General features: G+C 52.7%; 3 protein-coding genes across 5 annotated transcripts; 2 read left to right on the top strand and 1 right to left on the bottom strand.

Annotated features, from left to right (window-relative positions):
* Positions 1–1,193: 1,193 nt before the first annotated feature.
* On the top strand, positions 1,194–2,595 carry XBP1 (X-box binding protein 1). Its single transcript, XM_081966513.1, has 5 exons — positions 1,194–1,494; positions 1,573–1,669; positions 1,758–1,862; positions 1,932–2,137; positions 2,266–2,595. Exons 1-5 carry the CDS (start codon positions 1,334–1,336, stop codon positions 2,453–2,455), a joined length of 759 nt encoding a protein of 252 aa, XP_081822639.1. The 5' UTR covers positions 1,194–1,333; the 3' UTR covers positions 2,456–2,595.
* Positions 2,596–4,240: 1,645 nt separating this feature from the next.
* On the bottom strand, positions 4,241–7,566 carry CCDC117 (coiled-coil domain containing 117). The gene is made up of 4 exons (XM_081966512.1): positions 7,054–7,566; positions 6,810–6,962; positions 6,580–6,726; positions 4,241–6,403 (listed from the first exon to the last, which is right to left on the bottom strand). The coding sequence occupies exons 1-4, from the start codon at positions 7,428–7,430 to the stop codon at positions 6,151–6,153; spliced, it is 930 nt and encodes a 309-aa protein (XP_081822638.1). The 5' UTR covers positions 7,431–7,566; the 3' UTR covers positions 4,241–6,150.
* LOC309399046 (solute carrier family 2, facilitated glucose transporter member 11-like) lies at positions 7,437–16,314 on the top strand. 3 transcript variants are annotated; one of them, XM_081966509.1, is made up of 12 exons: positions 7,437–7,544; positions 9,608–9,706; positions 11,076–11,236; positions 11,606–11,730; positions 11,922–12,051; positions 12,146–12,294; positions 12,659–12,846; positions 13,253–13,363; positions 13,458–13,559; positions 13,769–13,841; positions 14,458–14,585; positions 15,763–16,314. In XM_081966509.1, the coding sequence occupies exons 1-12, from the start codon at positions 7,488–7,490 to the stop codon at positions 15,961–15,963; spliced, it is 1,524 nt and encodes a 507-aa protein (XP_081822635.1). In that variant the 5' UTR covers positions 7,437–7,487; the 3' UTR covers positions 15,964–16,314. The 3 variants fall into 3 exon arrangements, with proteins under 3 accessions (XP_081822635.1, XP_081822636.1, XP_081822637.1); XM_081966510.1 differs by lacking the exon at positions 13,253–13,363; XM_081966511.1 differs by lacking the exon at positions 7,437–7,544 and having other exon boundaries at positions 9,598–9,706; positions 11,185–11,236.
* The last annotated feature ends 70 nt before the right edge of the window (positions 16,315–16,384 follow it).

Genomic DNA, 16,384 nt, shown 5'->3' with positions numbered 1-16,384 from the left:
GCTAGATAGGCGGATAGCCTACCAGAGAGCAAGGGCTCTTTCTACAGAGGCCTGGTTGTGCCCGCGAAGGGGAGAAGTGTCATTAGCCGTGTTCAACTGCTTCAAGCAACCAGCGCTGGCTCTACAGTGCCTTCTGCTGTGGGGGTGCAAGATCGCTAGGCAGATTTCCCCGGTCCTTTTAGATTTTGCAAGTTTTTAAACCTCTTTTGAAACACCCTAAATGGCGGGTCAAGTACAGCAAACCAAAGCTCGAGGAATACGGGTGGCGTTTCAGAAAAATAGAATCTGAAAAACAGCTGGCTTAGAATTCAATATGCTTTTGAAGCGGGGATAAATCTCCAAGGATCCGCCGCCCATTTCAGACAAAGCCCAGCAGCGGCATCCGACGGCTGAGGACCAGAAACTGGCGACCGCCAAGGCTAAGGCCCCTGCCGCTCCTTTGTCGCTCGCCCGTCGGAACCTACTGCTGGTCGGTGCGCGGAAGGATTCCGGCGCCAACCCATCGCAGCAATCGGGACCAAGCGCTACCGACTCGTGACTGTTGCGCCTCCGCGGGCTCAGCCCGAGTCACGGCCTGCACAAGGCCGCGTCCGGGCAGACCTCCCGCGATGACGGCAGCCGTCCAACAGCGCTCCCTATCGGCGGCGGGTGGATGCTGCCCGGCAGAGCTCGGGGGGAGGAAGCGCCAGCACTCGCCACTCCGAAGCTCAGCGGCTGCGCCCGGGAGGGACACGTGGCTGCGCTCTTCGCTGCGCTGCGCTTTCCTTCCCGCGCTTAATTTGGGGTTATCCTTGCTACGCATCGGGAGTTGCGAAAAGTCCCCGGTACATAACGAGCTGCAATTCCCCGGACTAAGCCCAGTCGCGTCGCTGGCTACAAGGCACCCCGCCCAGCCAGGATGTGCGGAGGCCGCCGCTTCCACGAAGGAACCTGTTCCGCGGGTTCCGCCCGAGCCCCGCTCGACGCAGGAGGAAACGCTCGCTTTCACCGACGGAACACCCTCCCCCCCCCCACAACACATCGCTCCCTCGCCGGCGTCATTCTGCGGCTGCGCGGGTGCGGGCGGCCAGCGTGGCGCTAAGCGAAGGCCAGAGGCTTGCGTCAGGCGCCTCTGACGCAATCGCGCCCCGCCCTTCCCTGCCAGAGGCCAATCGGCAAGCGCCCCCGTGGGGGTGTCTCCTGGCGGCACCCAATCAATGTGAGCCACGACGTGAGATAGTCGCGGAAGCCGTGGCGGACCGCAAGCGCAGACGCTTGGACGCACCGTCGGAGCCGGTCGTTTCGGGGCTCGTCAGTGGTGAAGGAGGAGGCCGAAGCCGCCACCGCCGGTGGGATGGCTCCGCTGCCGGGCACCGCGGCACCGCCGCGCCTCCTCCTGCTGCCGGCCGCATCGACGGCTCCGGCGGCCGCTTCAGGAGCTCCCTCGCCTTCCCCGCCGCCCCGTAAGCGGCAGCGCCTGGCGCACCTCAGCCCGGAAGAGAAGGCCCTACGCCGGTGAGGCCGGGACCGGGAACCGGGCGCTGCGCGGCGCCACGCGAGCGCCTCTCAACCGCCTCTCTGTCTCCTCCCCAGGAAGTTGAAGAACCGCGTGGCGGCGCAGAGCGCTCGCGACCGCAAGAAGGCGCGCATGGGCGAGCTGGAGCGGCAGGCCGTCGAGCTGGAAGCCGAGGTGGGCCGGGGAGGGCTGCCGGTTGGGGCGGGGAGGGCGACAGGCCGGGCGGGCGCCCTCTCACCGCCTTTCTCTCTCTCACTCGCAGAACCAGAAACTGCTGGCCGAGAACCGGCGTCTGCGGGAGCGCGCCCACAGTTTGGCGCGCGAGAATCACGATCTGCGCCTCCGTCTCGGACTTCCCGCGCTGAAGGTGAGCGTCGGCAGGCCGAGGGCCCCCGCCGGGGCGTCCGCCCGTCTCACCAAGGTCCCTTCTCCGCAGGTGGAAACGCAGGAGGAGACAGCAAGCATCGCCCATGGGGGGGCAGAGACCGGGTCTTCTGAGTCCGCAGCACTTAGACTACGTGTTCCTCCGCAGAAGGGACAGGCCCAGCAGTCTTCTGCCTCCCCAGTGGGGGAGAGGAGGAGGAAGAGGACGAAGGCGGCCTCCTCCTGGGCACAGACAGCCTTGCTTCTTCAGATGCTGAGGTGCGTGAAAATAGCTACTGCCCTTCCTGTTAATGTCCAGCTAGGAGCAAATGTCAGTGGGGTCCTCTGAATCACTTGTCCTAACCAGCAAAATGGGTGTGTGTGTGTGTGTATCTGTTCTCTTACAGTCTGATCTCCTCTTGGGCATTTTGGACAGTCTGGACCCAGACATGTTCCTGCACTGCAGCAACTCCCAGGCAACCTTCTTTGAGAAGCTGCAGCAGGAAGTGTGTGGAGAAGCAGCTGTTCCCTTACCTGCCTCCACCAGTCCCTCCTTGGGGCCTGCACCACTCAAGCAAGACGCCATTAATGAACTGATCCGCTTTGATCATGAATACACCAAGCCATTCTTCCTGGAGATCGTATCGGAATCGGCCACCCAGACCAGTGCACTCCTGGAGGAAGTGGTGGCTTCTCCTCCCCTGCCAGCCCCCATCTGTGTGAAGGAGGAGCCTGCAGATACCTTTTTGCCTGACCTGGGCCTCTCCCATCTGCTCTCTTCAGACCAGACGCCTCCCTCTCTGCTGGATGCAGCCAGTGACTCGGGCTATGAAGGCTCACCCTCCCCATTCAGTGACCTGTCCTCTCCTGTGGACACAGATTGCAGCTGGGAGGAGGCCTTTGCCAAGGAGCTGTTTCCTCAGCTGATCAGTGTGTGACACCTGCTTAGCTTATGGACAGGTGTTTTGGAAGAATGTTCCTCTTGAAAGTGTTTCATCAGATTCCTAAGTATTGCTTTTTTTGTATGTCTCCTCTGCCTGCCCACCTGCCTCATCAAGGTGTTCCATGGCCCTTCCAAGAAATGAAACCGCCACTCAAGTCAGCTTTGTTGGAAAGAAGGGATCCTGCTTAGGGAGAAATCGCTAATCCCTCTCAGTAGCTTCTCTTCAATGTGTAAATAAAGGCGGTGGGGTGGGCCAGATATTATGTAAATATACACAAGCTGCTTTTTTTGAAAGTTATTTTCCTGCAACATATTTAAACTTGCTGTAATTAAAATGGAGAGCAAGTGATATCTTTTTCCTACCTTTGTTCTAAAGGGCGAGGGAGGCAGTGGGTTGCAGGCGGTGTGTACCGGGAACCTGCGCAGAGTACCGGATACTGTTCCGGAGGCTTGCCCGCCCAAGCTCCTTACCTGTCTTCTAAGGCTGCAGTGCGCACGTGCATGGCATGTACAGTCCTTGTGCGATGCTCCGCAGAGAAGCTGGAGCGTCAGAGGTGCTAAGAAGTATGTGCACGCTGCACACGTCCATGTAGACACCATCGTACTGGTTGGAACGGGATCCGGAACCCACCACTGGAGGGAGGTAACAGTGGAACATCATTCAGAAAGAAGGGGAAATGTATTGGTCCATTTAAGGTTCTGCACAAACTCTGCCATTCATGTTAATTTGGCAAATGCATATGCATTCTTTGCCCTATTTCAAGTAATAGTTTATATGGCTATCTAACCCAGTGTGTGCAAAATTTAGGGAAGGTTAAACCTTGGCTAGCCATCACACAAAAGTAGCAGCTGTGTAGAACATACAAAGTTCTATTCTTCCTGCCTTCCTGCTACTAGCTCCTGAGTGATATATAGTGGTCGCCTCTCTGAATGCTTGCAGCCCAATTGTATACTTGAATGTCCTTAAGTGGGAAGTGGTTTCATTCTTCACTGATGGAATGCTAGTTACAGACCTGCCAAATATTACAGAAGCAGGAAGGAAAGTTCTCCACAGGAAGCATACAGCTAAAGCTTCCACAAGCTAAGCAACAGAAGTCTACAGTGCAAAGTTGTCATTCCTGCATGTTGTGTGGCATTTATCTGCATAGGTGTGGAAAAGGGTTAGCTGAAATCATTTTGGGATTTCCATGGATAACTCTGTACTACTACTCCTTGGCTATAGACTAAAATGCTTGATTACCTCAGAACTTTCTGTGTCACTGGCAGCTCACAGTGTGCCAAAACAGATCCAGCAGACGTCAAAGGGATTTTGTAGCCCCAAAAGTAATCTTAAAACCACTGAGAGTTGAATTGATTACAGCAAAGTAAAAGGTATTGACAAATCTTTAGTACTTGTTAGCAATGTGCACCATTTTTTTTACAAATGCTTTTTTAAAAAAAAAAAAAGTTTATTGACATACAAATTGTGATTTGGCCCAATGGCAGACAGACCACAATGCAGTGTTGCTGGTTTCTATATTAACTATCCAACAAAAACACTCCCAGAATTCCTATCTCTTAAGCCTGTGTTGGCGAACCTGTGGCACGCGAGCCATTTCCCTATGTCAGCTCCAGCATGCATGCGTGCCAGCCTGCTGATTTTTGGCCTCTCCAGAGAGCCAGGGGAGGCAGTCTTGGCTCTCCCCAGTCTCCAGGAAAGCCTCTGGAGCCTGGGGAGGACAAAAAATGGAACTTCCTGGCCTACTGGAAGTTCGGAAATAGAGGGCCTCTGGAAAGACAGTCCGTTTCCGAACTTCCGGTAGAAGTTCCGTTTTTCACCCTCTCCAGGCTCCGGATGCTTTCTTCACACAATTTTGGCACTCAAGGACAGAAAGGTTCGCCCGCACTATCTTAAGCAATTCTTTTTCCACCAATGGGTGCTCATCTATCCCTCAAAGTTACACTTTTGGATACACTCAAAAAGACTTTTTTATCCTTCCATGAGTGAGAGAGAGGGTGGGTAATTTCAAGGCCAATCCAACAATTGGAGAGGTTACTTTATGTACAGTTGAAGAAACAGACTTCCTTTTTTCCTTTCTTACACCAGAGCAAAATCTAGCCAATATAAACCTGAAACAGCTCTGATAAAAGTCAGATTTCGGTTTTGCAGATTGTAAGCAAAGCCAATTCCCACCTGTGGTTGCTTGACACGTGCTGTGCTCTCCCTGGGAGAGCCAATTTCTGATCTTAGCACACCTAAGGGTTGTCTGGCTCCTTCCCTAACTTAAAATTACAAGCTTTTAAGAGTGACACCGGCTTGCTACTCAAACAGAAGAGAGGCACTTTTGCTAAATGAAAAGGTTACTTAAAAGCAGAGGCAACTTCACAAATATAAAGAATTGAGTTGTAAACAGAATAGATTTGTTGAGATCTGCACAATGTTAAGTTTCAAGAAGATTATTAGCTACGAAAGCTAATACAATTTGGAACCAAGAAAGTATCTGCAGAAAATTGAAAATAGAACTCAAAATGCACAAGCTAACTTTCAATTGTCATCCTTCACAGGGGAAAAAACTGATGTTGCCTTTCTTGGCTTTCTCGTAGGCAGTGTGTAAAGCTTAAGCTTTTCCTAGAAAAACTATTTCCTATACATAAAAATTCCTGCAATAATTTTCATTTAGAGTGGTGCTGCAAGAATTTCAGAGCACTACGCTGCCAATTGGCTCCTTGAACACAAGAAGCTAAAAAGTGCATAATATGACAGCTTAGGCAGTCTGATGTTTAACTAGCACATTACCAATAGCTGTGCTCAGCCAGGTTGCCACAACCATGATCTATTTCCCTCAATGCTACTAGTGCCCACTGAGATTCTCAAGAAAAGACCCACAGGGCACAGAGGGCTTTTTGTGAATCACTCCTGGCTCAATGGTTCACATGTTCTGTTCATACAACAGTCTGCAAGTCAATGCCACCAACTGATCTTGAGTTGGTGAAGACGAATCTGTATCCTCATGCCTGAACAGACATTTCTTGCCAATAGCTAAAACAAAGGAACTTCAGGCTTGCCTACTCAGCTCAAATTTGAAAGGCTGTAGCAGAATGCTGTATTTGTAACAAGCGATCAAATTTCTTAATCAAAAACACCCAAACTCTAGACTGGAAACAAGGCAAACATAAAGTTTGGCATCTCACAGTGTAAAAAGATGACAAGGTGCACACAAAGAACCAGCCAGCTTATTTTCAGGAGCCCCAAGTGCCTTCTCCACACCCTAGATTTATAATTAAGCCCCTGGATTCCTATAGAATGGCACCTTTCAATCTCTGCTTGTCCCGAAAGTAAAGGTAAAGCAACTTGCTTCGTTCCCTTCTTCTACAGCTCCATCTCTTCTTCCGCAGACCCACTTGATCCAACTGCCCCGAAGTGGGCCAAGGGCATTTCTGCTTGCTGAGACTGTGTCAGGAATTTGTCTGTCTGTGAAGGAAAGGCAGCTTCCAAGGCTGCTAGCGTTCCAAGGCGTCTTTGTGGGACCAATGGCTTGTAGCTGTTAATACAAGCCAGACCTTTTTCAGGGAGAAATTCAGGGAGAGGCTTCCAAAGCACCAGCTCCATTGATGGACGGCTCCTGAGAGAGAGAAAGCACCAGGGTCAAAATCAATCTCTGGGGAGCAGCCCTTGCCCAGGCTGCTCCTGGCCTCTCCTCTAGGGCAGGGGTGCTACCACACCCAAGGGGGCAGCTGGGAAGATGGCTGGTATTCCATCCCCCCCCCCCTTCCCTGCTGGAGCCACTGCTAGACTTACATGGACTCAATGATTTTCTTGGTCAAGATTTCTTCGTAGTCTTGCTTCAGTCCGGTTTGCAGTGTGTGGGACAGGACCAGGGTGGGCAGGTGGCCCTCGGGCCGGCCTGCAAGTCCCTCCTCCTCCTCTTCCTCCTCCTCTGTGATCCTGGCGGGGAAAGGAGGAAGCCCCGTGAGAGGGGCGCGGGTGGAGGGCGTCCTCTATGGCGGGAGGGCGGGCGGGCGGCTCACCTGTCCTCGATCTCCTGCAGCCTCCGACGGGCAGCCTCGCACTGCTGCTCCGCCCCGACCTGCTCCATTTCCTCGCAGGGCGCTTCCAGCGGGCCGGGGATCGCCCCCGAGCAGCACGGCCACGCCGCCGCCGCCTTCTTGCCCGGGGGGCACCTGCGGAGGAAAAAGCGAAGAGGCTGGCACCCGGCGCCGCGGCGGACACCCCGCCTGCCTGCTTGGCTGCCTGGGGCTCGGGCCAGCTCACCCCTCCGGCTCTTCTTCCATCCGGTGCTTCCTCCAGAGGCGAGGCGGGGCGCCGCCCGGGCTGGCCGACGAGGCCCGCGCGCCAAGCGGGGGTCTGGCCGGCCCCAGGGCGGCGAGGCGACGGCCGCGGGGCCGCGGGGCCAGCGGCGGCGGGAAGGCGCTGGGCAGCGGCCCGGAGGCCATGGCGGTGCCGGCCGCTCTGCTCAGGGTTTGTGAAGGGGGCCGCCTCCAGGCCGCCGGGCGGGCTCGAGCACGTGATCCAGGCGCGCCGCAGACGCCGGGAGGTGACGGAAGCGCGCGCGAGGCTTGCCGGGAGTCGTAGGCGCTGTGCGGGCCGGAGGCGGGAGGGGGAGGAGGATGGGGGGGCGGGGCCGGCATAAAGCGCGCTGCTCTCCCTGCTGGCTGTGTGTAGCCCGGGCGGCTCGGAGGGTGAGCATGGAGCGGCAGCCGCTGGTCCGCGGGGCCGAAGCCCGCCGGACTCTCCGGCGCCAGGTGAGGGCGGGAAAGACCCCCGATGCTCTTCGGCGGGACGGCGCTTAGTTGCTTTCCGTCGTTGGGAGAGCCTCCCTCTCCTTTGGCTGCGGGTCGCCGGGAGCATCCAGCAGCCCCGTTGTCCGGGCGGCATCGGAGCCGTCCTGCGGCCCCAGCGTTGCAGCCAAGTCTCAACCGAGGCTGGGGGCTTTGGGGAGGATGGTGGGGTGGTCACAGCTGCCCGCTCTGTCCCTTTTGTCTGATTTTTACCTCGCCTTTATGACTTTGTAAGGCAGTGAACATACCTAATGCTCCTTGCTCCTCTTTTCCCCACCACAACCCCGTGTGGTGGGCTGTGGCCGAGAGAGGGACTGTCCCAACATCACCCAGCCTCCTTTCATAGCTGATAAGATGGGTCTCCCGGTTTCTAGCACTTTCATCCCTGGCAGTTCTCCTGGGTGACCCCCCTGCACTCTCCAGTCTGAAGGAGGGGGAAGGTGTGCCATTTTTCCATTCTGGGCATATTTCTTCCTTTTTCCTTCCCTCTAGTACACACATCTCTGACTTGCTGCATGATAAGGGAAATCCCCCCCTGCTCCATTTACAGCCCTGGATGATCTTTCTTGCGAGTGTCTTTTCTTTCTCTCTCTCTCAGCCCCATCATGAATTTCTTCAGTTGCTTTTGCCAGCCCCCTGACAAATGGATAGGGATAGTGGTACTTATTGTCTCTGGGGCAGCGTAAGTATTGCCTCTGCATTAATGATGCTGGAAAAAAGATCGAGTGACTTTAGACAATCCATCTTCATCATTACAAGCAGGCGTAATGGGATTGTTGTCTGGTCTTGGGAAGATGGTTTCTTGAAATGCTGGTGTGCAGGGCATAGAAGGCTTGCTGGTTATCAGGGCAACGATGAAGCTAGCCTCCACACCTTCAGTTTTGGCTCCTGCAAATTCTCCATGGGGTTCCCTCCGTATCGCTTTCCATGGATTAGTCAGATGGAAAAGGTATCAAAATGAGTTTCTCTGTATTTCTTGGGAACAGCTGAAGCTTTGGGATTCCCCCTAAGGGGGAATACCTCTAACTGTCCACCTTCTCACCTTTCAGCCTTTGAAAAATATTCTAGCAGGCGGTAAAAGAGAGGTTGCCTCCAACCTTGTTCTCTGCCTGCCACCCGAGAACTCTCCCAGCAACCAGAGAAGTTTCCCACATGTATGAAAAGGCGAGAGATTTGGGTGTCCAACTTTTAGACTAGAGCCTGATCCAGGAGGAAAGCTACTATGTCATGGAGTGTGAAGGTTGCTGCTGAGAAGGAAAAAATGACCACAGAGTGGGAGAAGAAATAACAGCATGGTCTTCTTCCACTCATTAGTTTCTCTGTTTGCTTGTTTCTGTTTTGACTTATTTATTTAGCATTTAATAATGTATAAAAAAAGGATTCTGTGGCTCAGTGGTTAAGAAGCTGAGCTTGTCGATCAGAAAGGTCGGCAGTTCAGCTAGGGTTCAAATCCCTAGCACTGCGTAACAGAGTGAGCTCCCGTTACTTGTCCCAGCTTCTGCCAACTTAGCAGTTTGAAAGAACGTTAAAAAATACAAGTAGAAAAATAGGGACCACTTTGGTGGGAAGGTAACAGTACTTCATGCACCTTCAGCATTTAGGCATGCCAACCACATGACCACGGAGACGTCTTCGGACAGCGCTGGATCCTCGGCTTAAAACGGAGATGAGCACTGCCCCTAGAGCCAGAAATGACTGGCATGCATGTGCAGGGGAACCTTTATCTTTAATGTATTTTTAAAAGTTACTTTTTTATTGGCTTTCTACTTCGTAGTTCAGATCCGGAGCTGTTACTGATGGTCCATCCCCAAGCTGTGATTTTCTTCTGATGCTTCTTCCTTGGCTGGGGAAAACAATAACTCAGAAACAAAACAAAATCCCGTCCCACCCACGGCTCCCAATGGGTCTGGCAATCTTATGCTCTGCCAAACCCAAACATCTTTTGTTTGAGCCAGAATGGGGCGCTGCCAGTTGCCAATAGTCCAGGCCTCCTTGACCATGTCATTTGGGACTTCCTCTTTCTATAGCTCCCAACCTGGACCCTCCTTGGTACCGTGTGTGCAGCTGGCATTGGAGGAACCTTTCAGTACGGATACAACGTTTCTCTCATCAGTGCCCCCACTCAGGTAAGATCTCCAAAGCGTCTTGAAGGGCTGCTTGTGGCTGCTCTGCTGTAGATTCTTCTCTTCACGCTTATCCAGCTCAGAGGAAGCTGGGGAGAAGGGTGCGTGAAACAGCATAGACTTCTCATTGTCTGGCTCCATGTCCAGCTGGGCTGAAAATGCCCACGGTCCATTGCCTGACGGTGAAGGAAATGGCAGGAGGTATGGAATGGCTGCCAGGACCCACATAAGTGAAGCTCTGCTCGGATGCAAAGAGACATGTGGTCCCAGAAGGCTTGGGCGCAAATATCTGCCACATTGTGAGGAATACTGTGTGGGCATCACTAGCAGGGCAACTGAACCCGCTTCTGCTGTGGTCCCCCACTCTGGCTCATCTAGCCATTTTGGGGGAGAAGTGCCAAGCCGTGGGATGCCATCCTTTCGTGGAATAACACCTACTCCCCCAGCCCCAGCACTACTTGACGCGCCTCGCTGGAGTAAAGATCAGAGCAACAAAGCCAAACGGGTCTGGTGCCAAGGCAGCTGACTCTTCCAGTCTCAGCTGATTCCCTTACTAATTAAACTGTGCAAGATTGATTTAATGCAGTGTTTCATGCTTCCTAAGACAATTAAAAACAAAAGTAACCGTAGAGGGACAGCAACATGTGCTAAACACATGCGTATGCATAGTTCACACTGGGATGGAGACTGATAGGCTGAGTTGCAGTTCAGGAGATCAATCATAATACAACTGGATGGGATCTTGGAAGTCATCTAGTCCAACCCTCTGCTTAAGCAGGAGAGCCTACATCATTTCAGGCAGGTGGCTAATAAAGACAATTCACGAAACAGTGCTGAAATCCAGAGGCTGCCTCCGGGCTCTTTCTGTGAGACGCATTTAGCAAGGCCAGGAAAAGCAGGAAGAAAGAGGACTCCTGCAGCCAGGGCCTCTGGAGGAAGTGGAAGGAGTCCATGGCCCTTCTCTATTCACTGGGCGCATAGCATGCTAGATCCTTCGGTGGCAGCTGACTGGTCCCTGAACGTGTTTGCAGCCATCTCTAGCCCATTGTTTCTCAATCTCGGCCATTAAGGAATTTGGGGACTCCACCTCCCAGAATTTCCCAGCCTGAAGGCAGGGCAGGTCAGAGGTTAGGTCTCCAAGATGGGGAAGGAAGCAAAGAGAAGGATTCCTAGCAACTATTTGGCCTCTTTCTGACAAGAGTTGTGCTGCTCTGCTTCTGATTGAGGGTGTGTGAGCGTGTGTCCATCCCAGGCAGCCTCTGTAAAACCCTTAGCTGAGGAGGCTGAAATGCTTGGCCCATACGGCCGATGGGAAGTAGGCAGCACCACCGTTACCTTCCCCCACATTATTATTGTCCTTTTGGGTTTTCAGCACATCCACAAGTTCCTCAATGATACCTGGATGAGCCGTTACCAGACCAAGCCGAGTCCCAGCATGCTGACTCTTCTCTGGTCCACCATTGCTTCTATTTTTTCCCTAGGCGGGTTCTTTGGGGCTCACCTTGGGGGCATCATGGCTGGTTGGCTGGGCAGGTGAGCGTAATCCTTCCTAGAGGCATGCTCCATTCACTCTTGGGCAATCCCTTCTCCTCCAAAGAGTCAAAGGAAGGACGAGGACAGGCCCCTGTCTATCCTTGGTCTTTGCCTGGCCTGGCTTGACATTCCCTGGGAACTGCCCTGTCCTGGGAGGGAAGAGACATTGCAGGGATTGCTTCTGTGCTGTTGCCGGAGGGGAGGGGAGCCTGAGCAAATGGTAGCCATGTACCAGCCCCTGCAGGGAGGAAACCTCCTCTTTGGAAACCCTGAGTCGCCATCTGCTGTTTCTGCTGGCTGACCTTCTCCCAGCCACCAAGACCTGTTCCCTTCTCCAGCAGCTCTTCTGACTCCCTTCTCCTTCGGCAGGAAAGGAGCTCTGCTCATGAACAACCTTCTTGCCCTCTTTGCTGCTACCCTGATGGGGGCCAGCTTCCCAACGGGGCTCTTTGAATTGCTGATCGTTGGGAGATTTCTGATCGGAATGAATACAGGTAAAGCATTTGGATTTGGTCTCCGGATCCATCCCTAGTTAATGAATGGGGGGGGGGGCTTCCTGGGAGAGACCGACCTGCACCAGGTGTGCAGTTCATTGAGAAGGAGGGCACTTTCCTTCTATCAGCGGCAGCCTCTCCGCTACAGGTCCTTTCGGAAATGCATGGGAGAAACCCTCTTCTGTTTTCAGGCATTGCACTCTGTGTGCAGCCTCTCTATATAGGTGAAGCTGCCCCTAGACACCTTCGAGGGGCCATGGCAATGGGCAGTTCCATCTTCCTGACAGGAGGTATTTTGACAGGGCAAGTGATGGGTCTAAGGTGAGTGTCGAATTCTGGGTCACTGGGGCTCCGGGGTAGGGGGCAGCTGGCTGCCTGGGGGCCTGAAGAGCTGCCTTTGTGCTGCTTCCCACAGGGAGCTGCTGGGGGGAGAGGAGCGCTGGCCCTTCCTGCTGTCAAGCTGTGGCTTGCCTGCCATAATCCAACTCCTGAGCCTTCCCTGGTTTCCAGAGAGTCCCCGTTTCACATTATTAGACCGAGGGGACGAGGCCAAAGGTGTTAAAGGTACAGTGGACTGCGGCCTTTGGCAGCCGTGCCTCCCAAACCTCCGGGAGGGAATTGGGCGTATTCTTTCAGGCCAGGGAGCAGCTCTAAGCCAGCCGTTCCTTCTGCCCACTGGGGTTTTAGCCAGAAAGAAAGGCTCCCAAATCTCACCCTTGGGGTGGGAGAGCTCTGGGCAAATCAATCCCCGTCCAGCTCAGTAGAGTCACACTCGGGGAGGAGAGCAGCAGCTGCAGAAGGTGAACTCAGTCAGAGGTTCCAGACGCTTCGCTTCCTGCTGGACCTGCCAAGTGGCCTCAGGTGGGCCTGAACCCCTCTTCCCCCCACCCCACCCCACCCCAGAGGCTGAATCCTGTTTTCCTCCCAGCACTGAAGCGCTTCCATGGCCCTCTGCGCTACCACAAGGAGCTGGAGGACATCCAGAGAGAGAACTTTGCCCTCGGAGGGGAGAAGGCAAAGAAGCCCTGGGAGCTCTTTGCCGACCGTAGCATCCGCTGGCAGCTGATTGCAGTCATCTGTCTGACCATGGGCCAACAGCTCAGTGGGATCAACGCAGTGAGTGCTAAGGCGCCCTTTGGCAGGGGCCTCGGACCAGTTCCTGCTGCAGGCAGGCAGATTCCCCGACAGCTTGGAACCAAGAGCAGGATGGGAATTGGCCGCGTCCCAGTTGGGTGGTCAGTTCTTCCATGCAACAGCGTCTCTCCAAGCAGCTCTGGATGAGATAACTCGAGGCGCTTAGCAGATGTGGGAGTCGGATCTCTTTGTGACCATTGCAGCAAAGTTCAAAGGCAGAGCTGAGGCCGTGCCATTTAGTCACGACACAGTCTTTGGTGTGCTACAGTCCAGAGCTGGTTCTGTGGACTCGGACAGAGCTGTTCCCTGCTGGTGGCCCTGTTGGCAAGCAAAACGGGTACCCTCTTGCAGCGTCTTCCCTTCCTCAGGGAGTTTTTTGTACTTTCAGATTTACTTTTATGCCAGTTACGTCTTTGCAGAGACAGGGATTTCCCCCGAGAAGATCCCCTATGTAACTTTAGGTACAGGGATGTGTGAATGCCTCACTGCCCTCACTTGTGTAAGTAGTAGAATTCAGGCTCTCTGTATGGCCACAAAGGGGGTCTTTTCTCACTGAGTGAGCAAGTGGCTTTACTCTCCTCCTCCTCTTGCAGGGCTTGCTAATTGAATCCTTGGGGAGAAGAGCTTTGATCCTGGGAGGCTACTGCCTTATGATGCTTTGGTGCATCATCCTGACCATCTCCCTGACCTTCCAGGTAATTGGGGAACCTCCCCTTTTCCAGCTAAGGGGGTGAGCATGTCCATTGCTCACAACACCCACCTGCAGGAGTTTTTGCAGCAGTGGCTGTAAATGCTGAGCATCACCTACTACTGGCATAGCACTAGCAGTGTCACCACTCCCTTGGCTCACAGATGTTTTCCACTAGTTAGGAAATAGGTAACCTGTCCTATGCTTTCTCCTCAGGTGTATGCATGGGCGCCATATCTGAGCATGGCTTGCATATTTGCCTTCATCTTGAGCTTTGGCCTGGGACCAGGTATCCTTTTTATGATTACAGTGAAATTCATACTTGCAAGCCTGCAGGGCCGCACAGTTGACTGTAGAGCTGAGGAGGCCTACCTTAAGGAAGCCGTGTTTGCAAGGGGATTGGGGAAGGGGGAACCAAACCAGGAGCTCTTGCTTGTTTTTTCAGTCCGGATAACACAGGTCTTATATAATCTTGGAGTCCCCAACCTGGAGGTACTGTATGCATCCATTTATGCTGGTCTGACTATAATAAATATTTGCTTTTGCATGCTTGCCTAAGGAGTTAAGAGGTGGGCAGGGAATGACCTGCCAAGGTGTTCGCTGGCCAGATGGATTTGCACAAGGTGTCTTCAGACACCTCCATTCAAAGATTTTTCTGACAAGGAGCCCAAGATGGCAACTACTGAAGTTCTTTGCTCTGCTCTGGAATAAAAAATGAGCTTTATCCATCTTTCTGCATAGACCTGAGGTCAACTTCCCCCAACAGGCAAACCCATAATCTGTTAGCTTTCTGCTTTATGTTCCACCATGCCTGCCAGAAGGTTGAACTGGCCTATGTTCTCTGCACCGTGCCTCTTACATAATTCACCATGTCCGCTTCCTCTAACAAGGGCTCTTTCCTTCAGGTGGCGTGACAAACATTTTGACGACCGAATTGTTCATGCAGTCCTCACGCCCTGCCGCTTACACCATTGCAGGATCAGTGAGCTGGCTAAGCTTCTTCACTGTTGGCATGCTCTTCCCCTTTGTTTTGGTAGGTTGGTCCATTTCATGAGACTGGTTCAAGCCTTGTCCTTTGGATTATCACTTGTGGTTGACTTCATCCCCAGCTGAAGCTTCCTAGGGGTGTGAGGGGTTGTGACTTCATCCCCAGCTGAAGCTTCCTAGGGGTGTGAGGGGTTGACAAGATCAAAACACTTCCTCTGCATACCTTCAGAGGAAAGGACACCAGAACAGGGAGTTGGACTAAAAGACCTCCAAGGTTCCTTCCAGCTCTGTGATTCTATGACTCTATATTTGGTGGAGATAATTTTAGATTTTTGATCAAGAGGTGGTCCAAGTTTAAAATAATAGTCAGCCTACAATCGTTCGCTGTGCAAAGTCGGGCATAAAGTGAATTGAAGCTTGACACCCGAGAAAAAGGATCTGCTTTGGTCCTTATCTCTTTCAAGGGAAGTTTTGGACCTGCCGCAACTTAAACTTCTAAATAGAAACGGTCCTTGGCTCCGTTTGTTGCAAAAGGTATATAGGTTATTAAAGATCAAGCGTATTGCAGTAGTGCAAAGCCAGATCTGAAAATCTCACACCAAAACCTATATTTTTCTCTCCTTTTAACATTTTTCTCTCCTTTAACTGTCTCTCACTGCTCACCCCAGCACAACCAATCTGGCTCAGGCAAGATGTTTTCTTAACGGTCAATCCAAGCATAGTTTGGTAGGTGGACCACTCCTTCCAGCTTGGTGATCTTGAGGCGGTATTTACTTTTGTTTCCCCAAGCATTCACCCTCCCCACAGTTCATGGCAGTCTGTCACTGCATAGCAGCGAAGCACAACGAAGTGTAATAAGGTGGCGTGTGACATTAGGCCTAAAAAAGGCTATGATGGAAATGGTGCCCCCTGTGGGCATCTCTTACCAGAAAGGTTTTGGTCGTGGGAAAGCCACCTGTCCCTTCTGCTCTGTTAGAAGCTGCTCTTAAATTCAGTATAGAAGTTTGACAAGCAGGTCAATGAAAACATATTTGTGAAATACTACTGCAGAAATGTGATGCCTTTACATCTTGAGGTGATGCCTTGGACCAAGACAGGAGGCCTGGCTGGCTGCCGTCGAAGACTACAGTTAACACTAGTCCGACTTGCCGAGAGGGTTGGGTAAAATGGAGTCTTTCGGGTTTTTTGTGGTCATTCACGTTTTGCTTTTTTGCTTTTTTCAGAAAGGCCTGAAGCAGTACTGCTTCATTGTGTTTTTGCTAGAATGCGGTGCAGTGGCCACTTTCATTTTCTGTGTTATTCCCGAGACAAAGAACAAAACCTTTCTAGAAATTAAGAGGGAATTTCACAAGCTCAACTTCAGGAGAGTCAAAGAGCCGGATGAAGAATTGCATGAGAGACAACAGTTTTGCCTAGAGGTCTAAGAGCTGATTTAGAGTTGGGCAATCAAGATGCCACCCCAAGAAGCTCTCCGGTGCCTGGGTCCAGAGGAGCTGCACCTCTCTGAGCCCGCCAGCTACCCAGGCAGACCCTGACAGAAGGCAGGGGAGTCTGTGCATCGAGCATATCCTTCCCCCCACCTTCGAGAGCAGGGCCTGCTCAATAAAGGGCTGCTTTTCATCTGCCTCCTGTCTTCACATTGAGAACATAGCTGAGCTGTGCCAGTCAAGGGGATGAATGCAGAAAAGAGCCACTGGGAGTAATGTTGGCAGGGCCGACATGGCAGTTAGCCTCCAAAACACCATTCACCGATCAGGTTTGTTGCACACAGTAGGGACATTGGAGAGAAAATCGAGGGAGAGGCTCACCTTGGAGAATACATGTTAGGTAAATAGCACTCCATAT

This window comes from Natrix helvetica (assembly GCF_964273705.1).
Source record: "Natrix helvetica genome assembly, chromosome: 14".
Lineage (NCBI taxonomy): Eukaryota > Metazoa > Chordata > Lepidosauria > Squamata > Natricidae > Natrix > Natrix helvetica.
The sequence above is the reverse complement of the archived record's forward strand: the minus strand, read 5'-3'. Positions and strand labels throughout refer to the sequence as shown.

Bases quoted from the DNA above. Each gene is read 5' to 3' on its own strand.
- XBP1 (XM_081966513.1), top strand. From the start codon at position 1,334: ATGGCTCCGCTGCCGGGCACCGCGGCACCGCCGCGCCTCCTCCTGCTG. The intron at 1,670-1,757 runs GTGGGCCGGGGA...TCTCACTCGCAG, and splicing joins CCGTCGAGCTGGAAGCCGAG to AACCAGAAACTGCTGGCCGA. The intron at 1,863-1,931 runs GTGAGCGTCGGC...CCTTCTCCGCAG, and splicing joins TCGGACTTCCCGCGCTGAAG to GTGGAAACGCAGGAGGAGAC.
- CCDC117 (XM_081966512.1), bottom strand. From the start codon at position 7,430: ATGCCGGCCCCGCCCCCCCATCCTCCTCCCCCTCCCGCCTCCGGCCCG. The intron at 6,963-7,053 runs GTGAGCTGGCCC...TTTCCTCCGCAG, and splicing joins ATGGAAGAAGAGCCGGAGGG to GTGCCCCCCGGGCAAGAAGG. The intron at 6,727-6,809 runs GTGAGCCGCCCG...TTTCCCCGCCAG, and splicing joins CTGCAGGAGATCGAGGACAG to GATCACAGAGGAGGAGGAAG.
- LOC309399046 (XM_081966509.1), top strand. From the start codon at position 7,488: ATGGAGCGGCAGCCGCTGGTCCGCGGGGCCGAAGCCCGCCGGACTCTC. The intron at 7,545-9,607 runs GTGAGGGCGGGA...CTCTTTCTATAG, and splicing joins GCCGGACTCTCCGGCGCCAG to CTCCCAACCTGGACCCTCCT. The intron at 9,707-11,075 runs GTAAGATCTCCA...TTGGGTTTTCAG, and splicing joins TCATCAGTGCCCCCACTCAG to CACATCCACAAGTTCCTCAA.